Source organism: Pleurodeles waltl, chromosome 9 (genome assembly GCF_031143425.1).
Source record: "Pleurodeles waltl isolate 20211129_DDA chromosome 9, aPleWal1.hap1.20221129, whole genome shotgun sequence".
NCBI classification, from domain to species: Eukaryota; Metazoa; Chordata; class Amphibia; order Caudata; family Salamandridae; genus Pleurodeles; species Pleurodeles waltl.
This window is the reverse complement of record NC_090448.1, coordinates 708,584,998-708,605,995: the sequence shown is the minus strand read 5'-3', so window position 1 is coordinate 708,605,995 and position 20,998 is coordinate 708,584,998. Positions and strand designations below refer to the sequence as shown.

At 43.0% G+C, this 20,998-nt stretch overlaps 1 protein-coding gene across 2 annotated transcripts in view; it reads right to left on the bottom strand.

Annotated features, from left to right (window-relative positions):
* The window catches only part of RCE1 (Ras converting CAAX endopeptidase 1), a 252,205-nt gene that overhangs the window by 32,609 nt on the left and 198,598 nt on the right, over positions 1-20,998 (bottom strand). For both annotated transcript variants that reach the window (XM_069207817.1, XM_069207818.1), the window contains one exon: positions 15,615-15,677. In XM_069207817.1, coding sequence (XP_069063918.1) covers positions 15,615-15,677 — 63 coding nt within the window. The remainder of the gene's footprint in view (positions 1-15,614; positions 15,678-20,998) is intronic.

The following is a 20,998-nucleotide window of genomic DNA, read 5'->3' as shown; positions in this document are numbered from 1 at the left end:
CCTCCTTGTCAGGTGGTGCACAGCAAGGAGAGGTAGGAATCCTAGAGCATCTCTGAGCCGCTTGCATGATCACAGAGTCTGGTTGTGGATGACCGGCCAAAGAATCTTCTGGGGTCATGTATTTTCTGTCTAGGTGTGGTACTACTACAACCACAATTGCTAGGTTTAGTTTATTTAGTTTCAAACCTTCCCCCATATGTGGGTCTAAACTGGTTTTCTTTGCTGATCCTTTAAAGTCATATAAGAAGCAGTCAGTATGCTTAGCTAGTGTTGGTGGATCAAAACTTTTAGTGGGTCTTTCCAGGACAGCGTTAAAGCCACCAGTGTTCTGTGAAGGGGAACAAGCAGCTGGCGGAGCAGGAAGGGCTAAAGGCAGTGCAAACTAATTGTCTCATTCTTCCCCAGTGCAGGTCAACTGATCATGTGTAATGTCAACCTTCTATGGTTCTTCATCATTCTTTTCCACCTAATCATCTTGGATTGAAACAGGTGCCGAGATAAGTGGTACAGAATGTTTCTTTTGCACAATTGGTCTTCACACTTGATGGAATAAACAATGTGTGTGTGGAGGTGCAGTGCTTTCAGGAGCGGGAATCGGTGGTGATGGTAGTCATGGTTTACCTGATTCAGGAATCCTATCACAATAATCAGCCAGAATTTGGTGAAGGTCCATTACTATTGTTGTTGGGACCCGCATCACAGGCTCTTGGTGACACCTGTGATCATGATATGCATTGTCATATGAGTACTGCTCTTCAAAGGCCTTGTAATCTCTCGTTTTTACCTCAGGCTTATCCTGTAAAGAACACTTCCTTTCCAGATTCTAATTTTCATAATTACTCTGGTATTTAATTTGAAGGTGTGATGGACTGTATGTAGGGCCAAAAGGGCCTTCATCATCAGATTACTCTCCTTCGAATAGATGTGCAGGTGGCAAAGGTGAGACCTTACTTGGGGAAGTCTGCTCTGACTGGGTCTGAAGGTATCATCCTAAAGCTGCGACGCAGCAGAAGATGAGGGACACTTACTGTACTCACAACTTACACTCAACTTAAACCAACATTTCAACTAGAATTGAAATACCCTCTTTACAGTGATGTCAACTCTTTCAGATTGTCTCATTGACTGATCCATCAACACATTAATCATCAATGGTTCAACCTTATATTTAAAGGACGTAGTAGGCTGTGATGGGGCTTCTGTCACTGATTTTGTCATCAACAGCTGTACTCTACTCATCGGTGAGATAGTCGTTGATGGTCTTGTTCACACTGTTGTCATCAATGTAGCTCTTGAGGACAAAGTTGTCATCTTTGATATCATCAATGATGGTCTCATCGATGGTTTTTTTTGTCAACATGTGCTTCTTTGCCCAAGGGCCCTTTTCTGCCTTTTTTCCTTCTAAGGAGAAAGTTTCACCCACAGATGAAGCTGAGGGCTAATGCCTAATTTCAACTGGCTTTTTTTTACAGGAACAGGGGATGGGAAATAATCCTTCTTTTTTTAGGCTTCTCAATATCTGAGGTTGGACTCTTTTCCAAGTGTTTCCAGTTCAATCCTCTGGTTCCAGAAAATATTATTTTTCCTCATTTCTCATTAGGTTTTTTTGTGAGGTTATAATGTTCTCTCACCTTCATCACCAGATAATGAATTGTCCACAGCCTTCCTTTTCGGAAGCCAAAGTCTGACTTCTCTATCTTTCAAGGTCTTGGGAGAAAAAGGACAATATTTAAATTCTCTAGGTTTATGGTGAGGGTGAAGGCAGCATAAGCATTCCTTGGGAAGATCCTCAGAGAATACCCTGAGTTTTGCACAGGAGTTACAAGGTTTGAAAAGACCTTAATTTGAGCCTTCTGACATACGTTTTCTGTCAGAACTCAACAGCCAAGATTTTACCTAAGAATAGTTGACAGAGCTGAATAACAAGTCAAGAGATGCAGAGTATCAGCTGTAACACGGAAGAACTAAGATCAGGGAAACTCCCTTCACATGACGTACGGTAAGACATGAAATGTGAGGCACGGTTGTTCTTGAAAGAAAGAATGCTTCAGGGGCTGCTTTCTGATTGGCTGAAGTGTGGTTCTTATTAGAATTATGAGAACTGGTGAACAATGTGACTTGTGTGAGTTTTGCTGACAACGATTTACTCTATACTACTTATTATGATTACAGTGGGACTTTCACCGCAACAACAGGGAAGATAGAAGAACGTGAAACAATGAAAGATTCAATACTAAAGAAATATATTTCTTTATTTCCCGCATTAGTTTTCATTAGTGCCCTGGTGAGGTGGTGGTTCCCGGTGCTGCGGGTTGGCCGGGCGGCGGCCCCCCTCGTATTAGTTTTTATTAGTGCCCTGGGAAGGTGGTGGTCCCCGAGACTTGGCCCACTCAGGGGGGCTCAAAGCATTATCAAGCGTGGAAGCCCTTGCTTGTTTTTTTTTTATTTATTTTTTTAACTTTAGGCAGATAGATATCTATATCTATATCTATATCTATCTATCTATCTATCTATCTATCTATCTATCTATCTATCTATATATATATTATAAAGCGATCAGAGACATGGTAGTCTGCTGATGTCAACAGGCCACCAATCGGATCGTTCTATTCAGTGCTTTAAATGGGAAACCGTGGCACTACTCAAACTGGGCTGGGAGCAGAGGTGGGGATGGGGCGTGACCAGAGGGAGCGCTAAAGGCAATACATGATGGTACAAAGACATTTATGCCATTAGTCAAGTATTCATTTGTGTCTGTCCTGTCCTACTTAACAGTGTCAAATTTCAGACATGCAGGTTCTCTGCAAATGCGGCACAGGACATATACAGTCAATAAATAACTAGTCTGCTGCCTACTGTGACCCACTGTATATGCAAGCAGTGCACTGCATGTTAAGGGACAGTTTAAATTGCACTATTAATTTTATTTAAAGGTAGTGTCAGTACAAATTTGTCAGGTTTAGAACTGTAAATAAGGGTCAACACAATATACTGTTGTTTTAAAACAAATATGATTGTCCCTCTCTCCCACTTTTCATAAAGGGACCTCTCTAAGGAGTCAATAGGAACACTCACAAATTACACCATTTACATTTAGAGATGCAGTTCGGCTTTCAAACCCCCTAAATCTCTTTTCTCTCCGATAATAACTCAGTCTATTTCTATTGCCAGGCCATTACTTCTTGCCTCTCACTCCTCATATGAGAACCTTAGGCAAACTCCTATATGGTACAATAATGACATTACATTTCATAATAGAACTTTGGTATGGAAAGAGTAGATGCACAAAGGCATTATAACTTTAGATCAGTTAATTCTAGCTAATGCTGTACTTGAATTTCAAGATATTCAACGGACATTTCATATCTCCACTTATTACGCTGTGAAATATCAAACTCTCTATGCTATCCTCTATAATTTATTGTCTCAATCTTTGGAGGCTCCCTCTTCTACACAGCCTAATTCCCAACCTTATAATTTTTCCTCACAAGTCCCGGCGTCTTTTATATACAGAACCCTTACACATACCACTCTTGTGAGACCAAAATCTAAAATAGAATTAGCATGGGAGCAGGATTTCAATCAAAGCATTCCTATATCTACATGGAAAAAAATATGGTCAAAACTCCATACAGCATCCCGTTCAGCATCTACAAACCAAACGTTATTTTCTTTTTACATTAGGTTGTACTATACTCCTGTAGACCTTTATAAATTTAAACTTACTACAGATAGCAAGTGTTGGTCGTGTTCTAAAGAAAACAGTTATTATATGCACATGTTTTTTGAGTGCCCTGCAGTTCATAGTTTTTGGGAACAAGTTTGGGATAAAGTTAATCAGATTTTCTCCATCAATGTACCTTTCAATGTATTACATGTTTTTTTAGGTAGTACTTCATCTATTTGGTATTCCAAACCACTGCTTGGTAAATTGGCTGATTTGCTCATTGCTGGTGCACTGCAAATTATAACTTCTAATTGGAAAGATACTACGAAAATATCTGTTGTGACCTGGTGGAATCTGATCTGTTATAATCACAGAATGGATCGAGCAAATGCTAATACTACTCAACTGTTAATCAAAAGGGACATGCTTTGGTTTCCCTCACCTCTTTCCTTTCGCCACACAAGACTTTACATACTACTGTTAATACTTAATGGTTGCTTTATTGTAACTATGTGATTTTTAACTTGCATTGTTTTACTTTTTCTTTCTTTCCTTTCTCTCTTCTCTTTCTTTCTTTACTAAAACATAACAAAAAATGCTATTATTGTACGGTACAATATTACAGTCTGGTTGTGTATACAAATTGTTTCTTATAGATATAATTATCTTTATGATTATGATTAATCCTTTTTTTTTTATTGTTTTTTCTTCTGGTTGCAAATGTATTTATTTTGCTGTACCAATGTATGCTAACATTCAATAAAGCATTATTAAACTAAAAAAATATATATACTGTTGAACCCTTGCTGTTTGTTGGATCCTAGACTGGCAATGTTTGGTTCGGTGCCAGGGCTCTTTGAGTTTAAGCCATTTTGGTGGGGCCTCGTACCATGGCTGAGTACTAATGAGTCAGCACCAAGCAATATTAGGTCAGCACTGTACCATCTTCACTGATTGCTAAGTGATGCATAATCTTGGCATAAACTCATGATCTTGACCCACCACTATGCAATTTTGGCTAAGCCCTGTGTGACACTGAATCAGCACAGTATGATCTTGATTGATTAAATACTGTATGTAACTGAGCCCGCCAAGATATTTTCCTAGCCCACTGTATTTAAACGCAAAGGTAAAGGTGGCCCATTGTCCTAAGCCACATGTTCTTTAGTAGGCAGATGCACAGTGCCTCTCACCTATTTATATGTAGTGTGAAGTTCCCGAACTGCAACTGAAACGTTTTGTTATCATCTTTGAGTGGCCTAACATTGCATGACCAGCATGGGACAACGGCTAACCAGCATGGGACAACGGCTGAGCACCACACACAGCAGTGAAAATCCTGCTACTCTCAGAGGCAGCCGAGTGCAACCATTCACAAGGAATGATTACCTGTCTGCCTCGCAGTCATGATTGCAAGGGGCATGCACTGTAGTCATTCGGTTTCTTTGTCCTCCGCTTTCATCAGGGTTTGGCTGTCAACCAGCAGCATGAGGAGTGAGTGTTGGCTGCAGGACAGTGACAGTAGGGTGATTCTTAAATACTGAAATTGTTGGCCGGCTACACGAATATTGATGGTAGGCTCAAATTATGAAAATGAATGCTTTTACTAAACAGCAAATGCCTTTCTTCGTACAAATGTTGGCTATGTTGCATTCAAATAATGGCTGCAATTTAATTTTGTGGGAAAGCCCCATGTTTCATAGTGCACATGCCACTGCTTTAACTAAGTATGGATAGTCTGAACTAATAGCTTAGATTTGCAGGGAGCTCCAAATCCCCCCTTTATCTTTCATGTAAACTGCTCCACAAACTCCTCCCTATAATAATGGTCCAGTTGTATGAGCTTTGGTAGAATGTTAAGCAACTGGGTCAGTCATAAGTAGACAAAACAAGTGGAAACGAATTTGCTTCCCCCAGAATGGTGTTTATTGTCTTACTGTAAATTTTCCGGTGATGTGACAATGAGTCCATGGGATTTCTTCATGTGGTGCAGTGAACTTTGAGCCTCATTACAATGCATCTCAGGACAGAAACAAGAAGGGAGCTTTGGTGTCTCTAGTGAGAAACAGTGTACCTTTAAACGGCTGTCACCGAGAGGTACACATGGCACTGTTAGCAGCAGGGTTTCAGCCCAGAGACTAGAAAGGCCAACCTTCCATTATCATTTCTCAGGACACTTTGCGGCAGAGACACTCTGTGCACACAGACACATCAAAAGACGCTTGTTGAAAAGGAGCTGGAAATATGAGTCAGAGAGTGCATTTTTTAAGTTTATTCTAATTCCTCATCTAAATCAGGCCCTTTTAAAAGATATCACTCAGCTGCTTATTAAGTCTACCTGTGACATACCCCTCTATCACCTCCTAGAAAAAGCCTTGACTGCTAGTTATTGGCACACTGGGGAATGAAAATGTCACTTACCCAGTGTACATCTGTTCGTGGCATCAGTCGCAGTAGATTCGCATGTTCTGCAATAGCTCGCCATCTGGTGTTGGGCCGGAGTGTTACAAGTTGTTTTTCTTCGAAGAAGTCTTTCGAGTCACGGGACCGAGTGACTCCTCCTTTTGTCTCCATTGCGCATGGGCGTCGACTCCATCCTCGATTGTTTTTCCCCGCAGAGGGTGAGGTAGGAGTTGAATTGTAGTAATAGTGCCCATGCAATGGAGTGACTAAGTATGCACTTATTTAAGGTTGAGATGATACATATATAAATAATTGAAGGTAACTTCCAAACTGCTACAGGCTCCCGGGGAGGCGGGTGGGCACATGCGAATCTACTGCGACTGATGCCACGAACAGATGTACACTGGGTAAGTGACATTTTCAGTTCGATGGCATCTGTCGCTGTAGATACGCATGTTCTGCAATAGACTAGTAAGCAGTTATTTCCCCAAAAGCGGTGGATCAGCCTGTAGGAGTGGAAGTAGTCTGAAATAATGTCCTTAATACAGCTTGACCTACTGTGGCTTGTTGTGCGGATAACACGTCTACACAGTAGTGCTTGGTGAATGTGTGAGGCGTAGACCATGTGGCTGCCTTACATATTTCTTGCATTGGGATGTTTCCTAGAAAGGCCATGGTAGCACCTTTCTTTCTGGTTGAGTGTGCCCTTGGTGTAATGGGCAGCTGTCGTTTAGCTTTAAGGTAGCAGATTTGGATGCATTTAACTATCCATCTGGCTATACCTTGTTTTGAAATTGGGTTTCCTGCATGAGGTTTTTGAAATGCAATAAAGAGTTGTTTAGTCTTTCTGATGTTCTTTGTTCTGTCAATGTAATACATTAATGCTCTTTTGACATCTAATGTATGTAGTGCCCTTTCAGCTACGGTATCTGGCTGTGGAAAGAACACCGGAAGTTCCACTGTTTGATTTAGATGGAACGGTGAAATAACCTTTGGCAAAAATTTAGGATTGGTCCTTAGGACGACTTTATTTTTGTGTAGTTGTATAAAAGGTTCCTGTATAGTAAACGCCTGAATCTCGCTTACTCTTCTCAGGGAAGTAATGGCGATGAGAAATGCCACCTTCCAGGTTAGGAACTGTATGTCGCAGGAGTGCATGGGTTCAAAAGGTGGACCCATAAGTCTAGTTAGGACAACATTTAGGTTCCATGAAGGAACAGGTAGTGTTCTTGGTGGTATAATTCTCCTAAGGCCCTCCATGAATGCTTTAATGACTGGTATTTTATATAGGGAAGTTGAATAGGTAGTCTGCAGGTATGCAGATATTGCTGCAAGGTGAATCTTAATGGAAGAGAAAGCTAGGTTAGATTTTTGTAAGTGAAGCAAGTAACCCACTACATGTTCTGGAGTTGTGTGTAATGGTTGTATTTGATTAATATGGCAGTAGCAAACAAACCTCTTCCATTTACTTGCATAGCAGTGCCTGGTGGATGGCCTTCTTGCTTGTTTTATGACTTCCATACATTCTTGGGTAAGTTGTAAGTGCCCGAATTCTAGGATTTCAGGAGCCAGATTGCTAGATTCAGCGATGCTGGATCTGGGTGTCTGATCTTTTGGTTGTGCTGTGTCAACAGATCTGGCCTGTTGGGCAATTTGATGCAGGGTACCACTGATAGGTCTAGCAGCGTTGTGTACCAGGGTTGCCTTGCCCAAGTTGGTGCTATCAATATGAGTTTGAGTTTGCTTTGACTGAGTTTGTTTACCAGGTAAGGAAGGAGAGGGAGAGGAGGAAAAGCGTAAGCAAATATCCCTGACCAGTTCATCCATAGGGCATTGCCTTGGGATTGTTTGTGTGGGTATCTGGATGCGAAGTTTTGGCATTTTGCGTTCTCCCTTGTCGCAAACAAGTCTATCTGAGGTGTTCCCCAGAGTTTGAAATAAGTGTTCAGTATTTGGGGGTGAATTTCCCATTCGTGGACCTGTTGGTGATCTCGAGAGAGATTGTCTGCGAGTTGATTTTGTATCCCTGGTATAAACTGTGCAATTAGGCGAATTTGGTTGTGAATTGCCCAATGCCAAATTTTTTGTGCTAACATGCTTAACTGCGTGGAGTGCGTCCCTCCCTGCTTGTTTAGATAATACATTGTTGTCATGTTGTCTGTTTTGACGAGAATGTATTTGTGAACTATTATTGGTTGGAAAGCTTTTAGTGCTTGAAAAACTGCAAGAAGTTCTAGGTGATTGATATGCAGTTTTGTTTGATGTACGTTCCATTGTCCTTGTATGCTGTGTTGATCGAGGTGTGCTCCCCACCCTGTCATGGAAGCATCTGTTGTTATTACGTATTGTGGCACTGGGTCTTGAAAAGGCCGCCCCTTGTTTAAATTTATGTTGTTCCACCACAGAAGCGAGAGGTAAGTTTGGCGGTCTATTAACACCAGATCTAGAAGGTGACCCTGTGCTTGAGACCACTGTGATGCTAGGCATTGTTGTAAGGGCCTCATGTGCAGTCTTGCGTTTGGGACAATGGCTATGCATGATGACATCATGCCTAGGAGTTGTAATACCATCTTTGCTTGTATCTTTTGTGTTGGATACATGCGTTGTATGATGGTGTTGAAATTTTGAATTCTTTGTGGACTTGGAGTGGCTACTCCTTTTGATGTGTCTATTATGGCTCCCAGGTATTGTTGTACCTTGCGTGGCCGAATCTTGGATTTTGTGAAATTGACGGTGAACCCTAGTTTGAAGAGGGTTTGTATGATATGATTTGTGTGATTTGAGCACTCTATTAACGAATGGGCCTTGATTAGCCAGTCGTCTAGATATGGGAACACATGTATTTGCTGCCTTCTGATGTGTGCAGCGACTACCGCTAGACATTTGGTAAAGACTCTTGGTGCGGTTGTTAATCCGAAAGGCAGTACCTTGAATTGGTAATGTATTCCTTTGAATACAAACCTTAGGTATTTCCTGTGCGATGGGTGAATTGGTATATGGAAATAAGCATCCTTGAGGTCTAAAGTTGCCATGTAGTCGTGCAGCTTTAGCAATGGCAATACTTCTTGTAGTGTGACCATGTGGAAGTGGTCTGATTTGATGAAAGTGTTGACTACTCTGAGGTCTAGGATTGGTCTCAGTGTTTTGTCCTTCTTTGGTATCAGAAAATACAGTGAGTAAACTCCTGTGTTTATTTGTGTGTTTGGCACTAATTCGATTGCATTCTTTTGCAATAGTGCCTGCACTTCTATCTCTAGGAGATTGGAATGGTGTGTTGTTAAATTTTGTGCTTTTGGTGGTATGTTTGGAGGGAACTGTAGAAATTCTATGCAGTAACCATGTTGGATAATTGCTAGAACCCAAGTGTCTGTAGTGATTTTCTCCCATGCTCTGTAATAATGACCTATTCGTCCCCCCACTGGTGTTGTGTGGAGGGGGTGAGTGACATGTGAGTCACTGTTTAGTAGTAGGGGTTTTGGGGCTTTGGAATCTTCCTCTATTTCTAGGGAATTGCCCTCCTCTATATTGTCCCCGAAAACCTCCTCTATACTGTCCTTGGTAACTGGACGGTGTGGCTTGTGAGGTGCTGGCTTGTGTGCTTTGACCCCGAAACCCCCCTCGAAAGGGCGTTTTACGGAATGAGCTGTAATTCCCTCTGCTCTGCGGGGAGTAGAGTGCGCCCATGGCTTTGGCAGTGTCCGTATCTTTTTTGAGTTTCTCAATCGCTGTGTCCACTTCTGGACCGAACAGTTCTTTTTCATTAAAAGGCATATTGAGAACTGCTTGTTGAATCTCTGGTTTAAATCCAGACGTTCGGAGCCATGCATGCCTTCTGATAGTTACAGATGTATTAATTGTCCGTGCAGCTGTATCTGCAGCGTCCATGGAGGAGCGGATCTGGTTGTTGGAGATGGCCTGTCCCTCCTCAACCACTTGTTTTGCCCTATTTTGGAAGTCTTTGGGCAGATGTTCAATGAGATGTTGCATCTCGTCCCAGTGGGCTCTGTCATAGCGCGCAAGTAGTGCCTGGGAGTTCGCGATGCGCCACTGGTTTGCAGCTTGTGCTGCGACTCTTTTACCAGCTGCATCAAACTTGCGGCTTTCTTTATCTGGGGGTGGTGCATCTCCAGATGTGTGAGAGTTGGCCCTTTTCCTAGCTGCTCCTACAACAACAGAGTCTGGTGGCAGCTGTGTTGTGATGAAAGCCGGGTCTGTAGGAGGCGGCTTATACTTTTTTTCCACCCTTGGTGTGATTGCCCTACTTTTGACCGGGTCCTTAAATATGTCTTTTGCGTGCCGGAGCATACCAGGGAGCATAGGCAGGCTTTGGTAGGAGCTGTGGGTGGAGGAGAGTGTGTTGAACAGGAAATCATCCTCGACCTGTTCTGAGTGGAGGCTTACGTTGTGAAATTGTGCTGCTCTAGCCACCACCTGAGAGTACGCGGTGCTGTCTTCTGGTGGAGATGGTTTTGTAGGGTATGCCTCTGGGCTGTTATCTGACACTGGGGCGTCGTATAGGTCCCATGCGTCCTGGTCTTGGTCACCCTGGCTCATGGTGGTGTGAGCTGGGGAGTGTGATGGCGTTTGTGCTGGTGAAACGTTAATCACGGGCGGAGGAGAGGGTGGTGGTGTAACTCTTTTCACCACTTTTGGTTGTGGTGCTTGTTCCGTCTGGAACTCCAACCTTCTCTTTCTCCTAATGGGGGGAAGGGTGCTTATTTTTCCTGTCCCCTGCTGAATGAAGATACGCTTTTGCGTATGGTCCGCATCAGTTGCTTGTAGCTCTTCCTCAAACCTATGCTTCTGCATTTGGGAGGTTAGCGAGTGCTCTTCTGTATAAGAGCCTGAAGCTGGGTCGCTTGCAGTTTGTTTCGGCGTCGAAACTGTGTCTGCGTGTTTTTTCGGCTCCGAGGTGACTTTTTTCCTTTTCGGGGCCGAAACCTCTCGGCGTCGATCTGTTTCGGTGCCGCTGTCTCGGCGTCGAGCCGTGTCCACACCGGCATCTCGGTGTCGAGGCTTGTCTCCAGCACTTTCTCGGTCCCGAGAAGGCTGCGTGCCGGTGTCTCGACCGGAGTCGGACGATCTCGGCACTGTTTGGGCCTTTTTCGGTGCCGACGGTCGGTCACCGATTTTATGGGTTGAGCCATGGCCTGGTGGCAGTGGCGTCCCCTGGGCCTTGTAAATGTTTCTTTGTGTGGTTTTCGACGTCTTACTCACGGTTTGTGTATCGTCGAATCCTTCGGAGTCTGAGTCTTGGATCGAGAAGGTACCTTCCTCTTCCTGTTCCTCGAACTCCTGTCGGGCTGTCGGTGCGGACGCCATTTGAAGTCTTCTGGCTCGACGGTCTCGGAGTGTTTTTCGGGACCGGAACGCACGACAGGCCTCGCAGGTGTCTTCGCTGTGCTCAGGTGACAGGCACAGGTTGCAGACCAAGTGTTGGTCTGTGTAGGGGTATTTATTGTGGCATTTGGGGCAGAAACGGAACGGGGTCCGTTCCATCGGCGTTCTTCAGCACGCGGTCGGGCCGACCAGGCCCCGACGGAGGATCGAAAAATTACCCCGAAGGGCACCGGAGCTCTTCGATCTTCGATGCGGTGTTGAATGTAAGTATGCCGATCCCGAACGCAACAATACCGACGAAAATCTTCCGAAATTAACTATTTTTTCTGTTCCGAAACTCGGAGCGACAGGAACACGTCCGAACCCGATGGCGGAAAAAAAACAATCGAGGATGGAGTCGACGCCCATGCGCAATGGAGACAAAAGGAGGAGTCACTCGGTCCCGTGACTCGAAAGACTTCTTCGAAGAAAAACAACTTGTAACACTCCGGCCCAACACCAGATGGCGAGCTATTGCAGAACATGCGTATCTACAGCGACAGATGCCATCGAACACATGTTTACGAAATGAATAACTCCATCCTCTAACTGAAATTTAAAATTCTTAAGACCTGAAACACTAATGGTAAACAGAAGTATCTACCAAGGATACTGCCACGTGACCACAACTACTGCCATGCACAGTGTTGATGTCAATGATGTAATTTCAGATGTTGCAATTAACATCAATTAACTTGTCATAACCGATGTAATATGTGAGTTATTTAGCAGTGCATGGAGAGGATGCAGGTTATAGTTACTTTAGGGCACAAGTTATAGTTACTTGAGTTAACTATAACTGTTAAATTTCAGTAGTTTTGTTAGTTTAAATATATATGTATGAACTGAAAATTTCACCTATCATGAAGTCCTTCTAACCTTTGTTTTTTTCATTGAATTTCTAACTGAGCACCCACAACATCCCAAATTGTTGGGGGCCTTGGGTAGAAGCCACAATGTCCCGAGGCCCCTGCCCGCTCCTCAGCCAGTATCCATTGTGATGTTAGAGGGAGAGGGCTATTCTACTTTGCTCCAGCCCGGGCAAGGAGCAGCATTTTTCTCTGCTCCTGATCAGTTGTGTTCGCTGCCTGAGAGAGTACCGGAAGGGAATTCGCACACCCTCCCAGGAAGGGAACTGCAATGTCCCAGGGGATGGGGTCCCAAGGACACTGCACACATTGAGCTTCGTGACCGGCTCGAGGAGGGAGTCCACACACCCTACTTTCCAGGGGGGGGGGGGGGGTTGCGTCCCTTGACAATTTTAATCAAAGCATCCCTTGTGGATGGGGTCCCAGGGCCTAAAAAAAAACACCAATCTGCCGGGCCCTGGGCTATCTCAGGGGGCTCATTTTGAAAACAGTTCAAAGAGTGTGTGCTTTTTATTCATTTATTTTTTAATCAGAGCTGAGGATCCTCTACAGACCGGCAGCACAGATAAAAAAAAAATGTTTTTGACCCCTGGAGGGTCTGGGACCGGCGCAAACCCCCACGAGGCCTAGGGAGACAGGGTATGTCTACCCTGCCCCCTATTTGTTTTTTAAAACCTTTTGTTAGGCGAGGGGACTGAGTCCCTCATTTCTAAAATGGCTGCTACCAGTCAGATCACCTGTTGGCAGCCAATCCTATCATATCTTTTGATGTGTTAGATCTGCTGATCCTTCACAGCGTGAAATATATATACATTCTGTACTTCAATTTCTTACAATTTACTGAACAGATTCAGACCAAATCACAAAAGGCACACTATCTGGACCAAGATCTAGCTTGCTCCCAAATGTGGTGCAATTCCGTTCAGCTGTTTTGGCAGTAGCGGCGTCTTATTTTCCTATGGAAAATTGCATGGGGGAAAACATGTTTTGGGACGCTCCGTTTTCTCGTCCCCTTTTAACAGATCAGCTTGAAACGTTCCAGGATGGAGTTAAGATGGATGAACTTTAAAAAAAAAAAGTTTTGTGAAGATTCATCAAACGGTGAAGAAGTTATAAGCAAAACAAAAAATGCTTTTTCTATGCCAAACCGGTAGAAACTAGAACTAGTGGAGAAGATAAGATATATAACCATAAACTGTATCATTGATGGCAAAATATAGTGTAGAATGAAAAGCCATCCTCTTTTTTTGTAAGATAGTTAAAAGTTTCAGACATCAAATATTTGACAATATGATAAACGTTTTCCAAAATTGTGATCTTTACAACAAATAGATCACTATGGCATCCAAAGGAAAATCCATTATGGTTATAGACGTGTAGTATTGGCAACCAGTAGACCCACCATATCAAGTATGTTATTGTGCATGCTATGGTAATTCAAGAAAAATATATAAAAAATTATGTAATTGTGTATACGTATGCAAATAAGCATCGCTAATGTTCCTTTTTTCATATTGTTTTGTTTGCCATAATGGATTTTGATGAGACATTTTCATTAGAATTCTATATCTGTTGTGCTCAGGAGCTTCCTTATTTTCTGATGTAATTTTAAGCAGAATATAATATGGAAATATAAATGTCTAATTCCTACAATGTTTATTTTTATGCTTTATGTTCCCTTATCAGCCTTCAAAAAACAGAGGTTCCGCGAAACACATGTTTGCTAAGATGGCTGCAAGTTGTGTTTTGCAAACATAACTCCACTTTAACTGGTTTTCTTGTCAGTTATTTTTTTAAACATATTTTAAGGTCTTATAATCAAAGCTAATCATAACTTCACTGTAACTTATGTATTTTTTTCAGTGAATTTCCTTTTTTTTTTTTTATTGTATACCACATCCAACAGTTCCTATTAATGGCCAACTCCGGCAGTGTGCTACCTTCATTGTGTGCAATTGGAGCTGGCCGCAGGACTTGGCCGAAGTCTGAAGGCAATGTGCAGAGCTAGATGGCCATGCCCTGCTGTAGTGAACTAAATTAATTTTCAATGTTTTTCAAGGATTCACAATGCTGGCACAGGATTCGGGAATCCCATGATAAAAACAACTATTTTAACATTAATTTTAACACTGCAAGGTCTTTTTTTGGGGTCCCTCCACATGAGCAGTGGACCCATGGTAGACTCATTATGCCATCTTCTGCACTTTTTATTTTTACCAACATGGTACGTAGTGCACCATGTTGAGTAATGGCTGCAGCAACAACAAAAAATTCTTTGGTGGCCAGAAAATCCGAGCATGGCAGATTGAGAATCTACAATGGATGGATGACAGGAGAAAAAGATCCCTAGAATGAATATATGTTTTTAACTACATTTGCAAATCCTCTTTGGTTTCACGAATTCACAGACCCATCGTGGATTAACAGTTCAGATAAAATGTAATCTCTTCATACCCAAATCAGAAGTTTAATTTCTCCAAAACTACTGATTAGAGTTACCCCAAATCAATCAAAGCTAATTCCTTGTGGAAATTTCTACTCCCATGTCACGTTTGGTGTAATTCTGTTCAGCTACTGTTTCTGTATTGAGGAGCAAATAATCAAATGGGAGTTAAAGTGGGAATGCCACTTTTAAAGACACCCACGATCACCCCGTTTTGGCCCCTGCTTGACGGATCTCCACAATACTTGCCATTAAAAACCAAAGGGGATAAACTTTATTTCAGGGAGTTTTGTGCAGATTTGTCAACCAGCACCAAAGCTATTAGATTTGGGAGTGCATGCATAAGTGAGCAATATTACCAGGAGCAAAGGACAGCCTGCTCTAAAACGACTAACAGAACATCCAGTATCCGGGCCTTGACCATTCTTGCACTCACTCATCATCTTACCCATCCACCATTCCATATGATCGCTCATTTTTCACTTTTTCATTCCTATTCATATATCTTGCCATCATTTCACTTCTTCATTCTCCCCTTTGTGCACTCAGTCAGCTATCCATTCACTTGCTGCCTCATTCTTGCAATCACTCAATCTGCAAACCGCATTACAAAACAGCCAATAAATAAATAACTTTTACCAAAAAAGGCCACACCAGTTGGCTTTGCCAATGTTTGTTTCCGTCTATGATCTGTAATAATAGGTCATAATTGATTGCCCCACTTTCAGCTTGTATTTGGTGATATTTCGCAGCACTAGCCATCCAAGAAAACAAACTGCAAAACTGAATTTTAAAATTGTGAGCAAACATACATCCTGACCTCACAACACTCCTCTCACCAAGCTTGCCTCACCTGTTCTGATGAAGATGAATGCTGTATAAGCACCAAACACGGCTGTGTAGGAGAATTGAAAGGCTGAGGGAAGAAGAAATAGAGAAAAGTTGCAGATGTTAATGAGCAGGTGTGGGAGTAATAGCTATCAATCTGTGAACAATGGAATGGAGGCAGAGGAAACCCCAGCTTACACTTTATTTTGACAATCATATGCATTTGGGAGACTAGTGGGACAGCATTAGACCAGAACCCCAGTAGTTGTTTTGAGACACAGAATGTAATGTGGTGTGACAACTGTCAGTTAGTGCAAACATCATTATATAAGGGATCAGAGCAGGTTCTCTTACCATACCCATAGACCTGACAGGGTTCAGAAGCCAAACTTGCATATTCCTCACATGACAAGATGTCTTCGTACTGAGTCTAGAAGCTGTCTACAATTCTGGAGCAATGAAACAATATACAAAGCTATCTAAAGATGCTACCTGAAGATGCTATAGCTTTAGTAATATTCTGTTCAGTTAGGCAGCCTGAATGTGGTGCCAAGTAATGTACTTCAGTTATTCACAGTTGATATGAACTTTTTCATTAGTATCTCCTTTCTTGCTATAACAGCTCAGTCTAGTTACAAGCCAATTGTCTGGGTCTAGTATTTTATAAAGTAGTGAAGTGGGAAGTTAAACAGACAAGACAATCCTAAAAGCATGCCAGTGAGATGAGCTAAGTGGAAAGGGGGTGCCTGGACATGGGTCTTGTGCTCACTGTGGCACTGGAACCAAGCTGCACCCGAATGATGAGACTTTATCAGTTACACCTGACTGATGAGTCCCATTCAGGGCAAAAATAGTCTTGGGGTGCTTTTGTTCCAGTTAGGAGAGGGTCTAGCTTGGCAGTTCGGGCTGGACTGTTCCCAAAGCAGGACCAAGCTGATTTGCATATAGTTGGATACAATCTGAGGTGGCATGGTGGGCGAAATAATGCGAAATAAGGATGCAGCCCGAATAATTACTAGTGGCTGAGATTAATTCAAGAATTCCACCCATCTTTGTATTGTTTATTCCTGCACAACAGCCGGTCATTGTTCATCTTGATAGTAATGTTCGTCCCTCAGACACAAGGGAGAAACACTTTCTGATAACCATACCACACTGAGCTCCAATATGCGGGGCAGAGTCAGTCTTAGAACAAGACCTTTCGGTATATTTTTGAAGATGATTCTCCATCCTATCTAGTTATCTTGCTAACAACTTTGCAGTTACTTGAGGTAATCTTAAATCTGCCTTCTCAACCACACAAAACTTGTGTCACTGGCCATCCACCTGCTAGTAACGATGTGCATGTAAAGATGACTATTCTGGATAGATGGATGCATGATGACATGCATCCTAGCAGACTTTTAATTCTCGACCATGCAATAGGAGTTTGTGTTTGGAACACTAAAGTCAGAGAAGCTAGTGTGCACTGTGCCATCATACAATTACCTAATTAAATGTGCTCCCAAAAATACTATGTAGGTTTTGGGGTGAGACAGTACTTGGTTACTTTAAGATTGTGTCCTTGTTCAGTGGTTCTTAAACATTTTGACTTCTGTGGACCACAACTTTATCATCACTGGAAACCAAAGACCCCCACTGAATCATTACCGGAATCCAGGGTCCTCACTGAGTCATTACTAGAAGCCAGGGACCCAGGCATAAACATAGTTGATGATCTGAACAGCAACACAATACACAAATAACATAGAAACAAGCTTTAGATCAAACGCCTACAGAAATGATAACACGTCATTAAATTTGCAAACATAACATTTTTAGAATACAAATTTTAATAGGAAGGTTGTGGTCTTTTCTAAATTCAATTGAAGCCACAGATCATCCATACTATATTCTGTTTGATGCACCTGCACTGCTCCCACAAATTAATCTGATGATACTAATTTAATTTTTAGTCTCCAATTTCAATTTCCTTGACATGTTCAACTGTACATTTAGCCATTTTATTTATATATACTTTATTAGTCTGTTAATATTTTATAATTTTCTAAGCAGTCACAGGCCCCCGAAGCTTTGCGGACCCCAGGGGTCCCTGGACCACAGGTTGGGAACCAATGACCTGGCTCTTTCGGGGTGATCGGAATCATGGACAAATTCTCTCTGTTCTGGGAGTGGGATTACTCCCCAATCACCCAGCTTTTGAAGTAAGAGTAAGTATGCACCCCTCAACAAAGGTAGGTCACCAATGGATCAACACATTTTGTACAGATCTGCAGAGTGGATCTAAGGGCAAAAGAAGTGCAAATCCTAATTGTCGATGGTAAACTGCAAGCACTATGGATGCTAGGGATGGATTGGAATTTTAAAATATGTATCCTGCAAGCCTAGAATTGTGAGGAAATTCCCCAAGTACAATGCCTGTCAAATGCCCTCCAACATAATGCTTGTTGATGTAACTGTAGGTTCCACAGATTTAAGAGAAGTTGCCATCCGGTGTCTTTTTCTTTGCATGGAAAACCCCTGAACAGGACACTTCCCCCCCTTATTCACCTCACTTTTATACCTTTCGTATTGCTACTTCAGAAGCATTTGCTAAATCAATTCTTGTAGCGAGGATGGCACAGATCACGAGCTTTCTTTAAAGGCACAGAAGGAAGTCAGCTTATAAACTCCAGAAAGTACCCATAAAGAATTGTTTACAAAACCCTTTGTCTGCAGCTATCTCCCACCACTCAGGTAGAACGTGTGTTAATCCACCCCCAACCTGCACTGCTGTATAGCTCAGCAAGAGAACATGTTCTTTGTGACTGGTGGGCACCTTTATTAAACTGAAGTGTGTGAATAGCTGTGCAGATCTGGTATTTCATGACCTCCAGTATGATCTTTGCTGATAGTAGTACTGCAAGGAGCCACGTCAGCCTCAGGCTCTTTAGGGTTGAAAGGAGCTAACTTGCAGGCCTCATTGTTCTCCATTCAACAAGTTTTGATATGACGAATTGACTGTCTACATTTAACTGAGGTAAGCGTTTTGGGAGTCTGTGTGTCAGAGTTGATCGCCTGAAGGGCATGGGCAATGTAAATACTGAATAAACATTTGCTATCGAAAGGCAGCCCGGAGTCTAAATGTAGTGCTTTTGAGTCAGCTAGTGAGCATTAGCAGATCGCCTTCTGCTGCAAATCGAACACACTGTCCAAAATTGGTATTTGCAGCATCCACAAGTGCATTAAAACCTGCGGTGGATGCAGGCCTCCTTCAAGATTTCCTGTGCTTTCTGGTCTTAGAACGGTATTTCAAGGAAGGGACAGATAGCATTTCACATATGCCTACTGTAAAGACTGATTATTGCTTTAGTGTTGGCACATTTAATGATTTTAGTGGTATACATGCCTACTCTTACTCCTGTGGCATCCATTTTTCCCCATTCCTGGTCTGTGAAAGCGTTAATCGGAAAAGAATGGCTCTTGATTTGCAGTAGGTGGCAGCTGAGACCGCAGAATGAGTTTTGATTTGATTCAGCAAGCACACCAGAGAATTCTTCATACATTCAGGGTGGAGTTTCAAGAATTCAAAACTATATGAACTCAGGAGGCATGATAATAAGTTAAATCAGGCTTTGTTCACGAGAGTGGTTACCTACCCCCCATTCCCTTGTGAGAAGTGTGGGGTGAACTTTGATCTTAATATATGATACTATGCTTGCTTACCAAGAAACAAGCTAAATACTTGTCTCGCCCATGTTAGTTTTAAGATCATTATTATAGAATGTTGCATTTCGCAGAGGCCATCCTAAATCAATGAGTTTGTTGGAAAAAGCGTGGGTAAGTGTCCTGTACCAACGTAATCACAGCACATTCGTTCTGGGTGAACCCTAGGGACTTTGACATACTGTGACTCACGTCAGCGCATAGCAACTTTGCAGTGCAGGTATATGTAGGGGATATGTAGGGGATAGGAAGGGGATAGTAAGGGTATATGTAGGGGATAGGAAGGGTATATTTAGGGGATAGGAAGGGACTTTCAGAGTTCAGAGATGGGTAGTCCTTAGGGATTGCAAGAGACTTGTAGGGTTCAGGGATGAGAAGCTTCTAAGGGTGTGAAGCTATTGTACTACAAAAGATTCAGCCTTTGTGTAACAGAGAAATCGTGGTGATAGAAGAGCAACGGGGAGGGGATGGAGGCAAAAGATGCAAGCAAACCAGGAATCAGAAATGATGTCAGGACAAGGGATATGAAAGAAAAGTACTTGGATGAATAGAAGGACATGATCTGCACAGGAAGAAGTGAGAGAAAACTGGAGAAGGCAATTAAACGGCAGGTGAGACCCAGCGTGGAGTCCAGGGAACAGTTCGGGAGCTGGGAGACAAGGAGGACAAGCCGAAAAAGGCAGAAGCGCAGATACTTTCCAAAACTCAGGCACCATTGACTCACAGTCTTCAGAAGAGAGGTACTGAGTCCTGGTCAGTTGTGGTTCCTGAGTGGAACCAAAGCCTACGGTAAGTGATTGACAAGTGGTGGAAAGAGGCGGTACAAGCAGGAAGGTAGGAGGGCATGACGGCCCACACGTCCTAAAGCTAGTGCTCTCTTCTGACCCAAGCTCCTCTCCCGAATGTGTTTGTTCGGCCATGAGTCACAGATGCCAGTGCTGCAGGTTCTGAAAGCGTCGGGCCGGAGCCTGCCATTGATCGGAGACAAAGCAGCAAGGCAAAAGCGGCAACGAGGGGCCGCCTGCCACGGTTAACCGCTCTATCAGAGGAACGAAAGGAGAGACGCTGAAGGGAGACGCTGCATGGTGAGGCCGAATAAAGCAGACCAAGATTACGAGGAGGCGAGATGACAAACTGTGCGTCACATGGAGGAGCTTCCATCCTATCGAGTTCCACAGGTGAGAAGGCGAACCGCTCTGAGGAGTTGGGGCGGGTTGGGTCTCACCTCCGAGGGTGACTGGATAGCTAGAAAAGTGCCGTGGCCCAAGCCACAACCACTTCTCTCAATAAGCACCTCGCATTAAAGCCCCACCAGCGTTGACTCAAGCAGTACCAAGAATTGCCTTTTTCAATTGGAGGACTCTGGGGCCTAGTTGCGCCTCCAGGTTTTTTCCTTTGACCACAGTATGCGCACCCTACATCGCAGAACAGCAAATGCCAATAGCGCAGCACTGAACCAACTGACTCCAGTTTCTAAATTATCGCAAAAGGGAACTCAGGGGAAGGCCTCCACAGCACCTAACACTCATCAAGACTCTGCAGAAAATGAATGTGCAACCATTGGCATCTATAGAAGGATAGAAATCAGGAGGTCCTAATAACCCAGTGGTCTACAAGAAGGCAAATTAGTGTCTGAGGGCAAGCGGTACTAGAGCCATCTGGTGCGGATCCAGCACCAGTAAACTAAGTTAATCTCACTCAAGA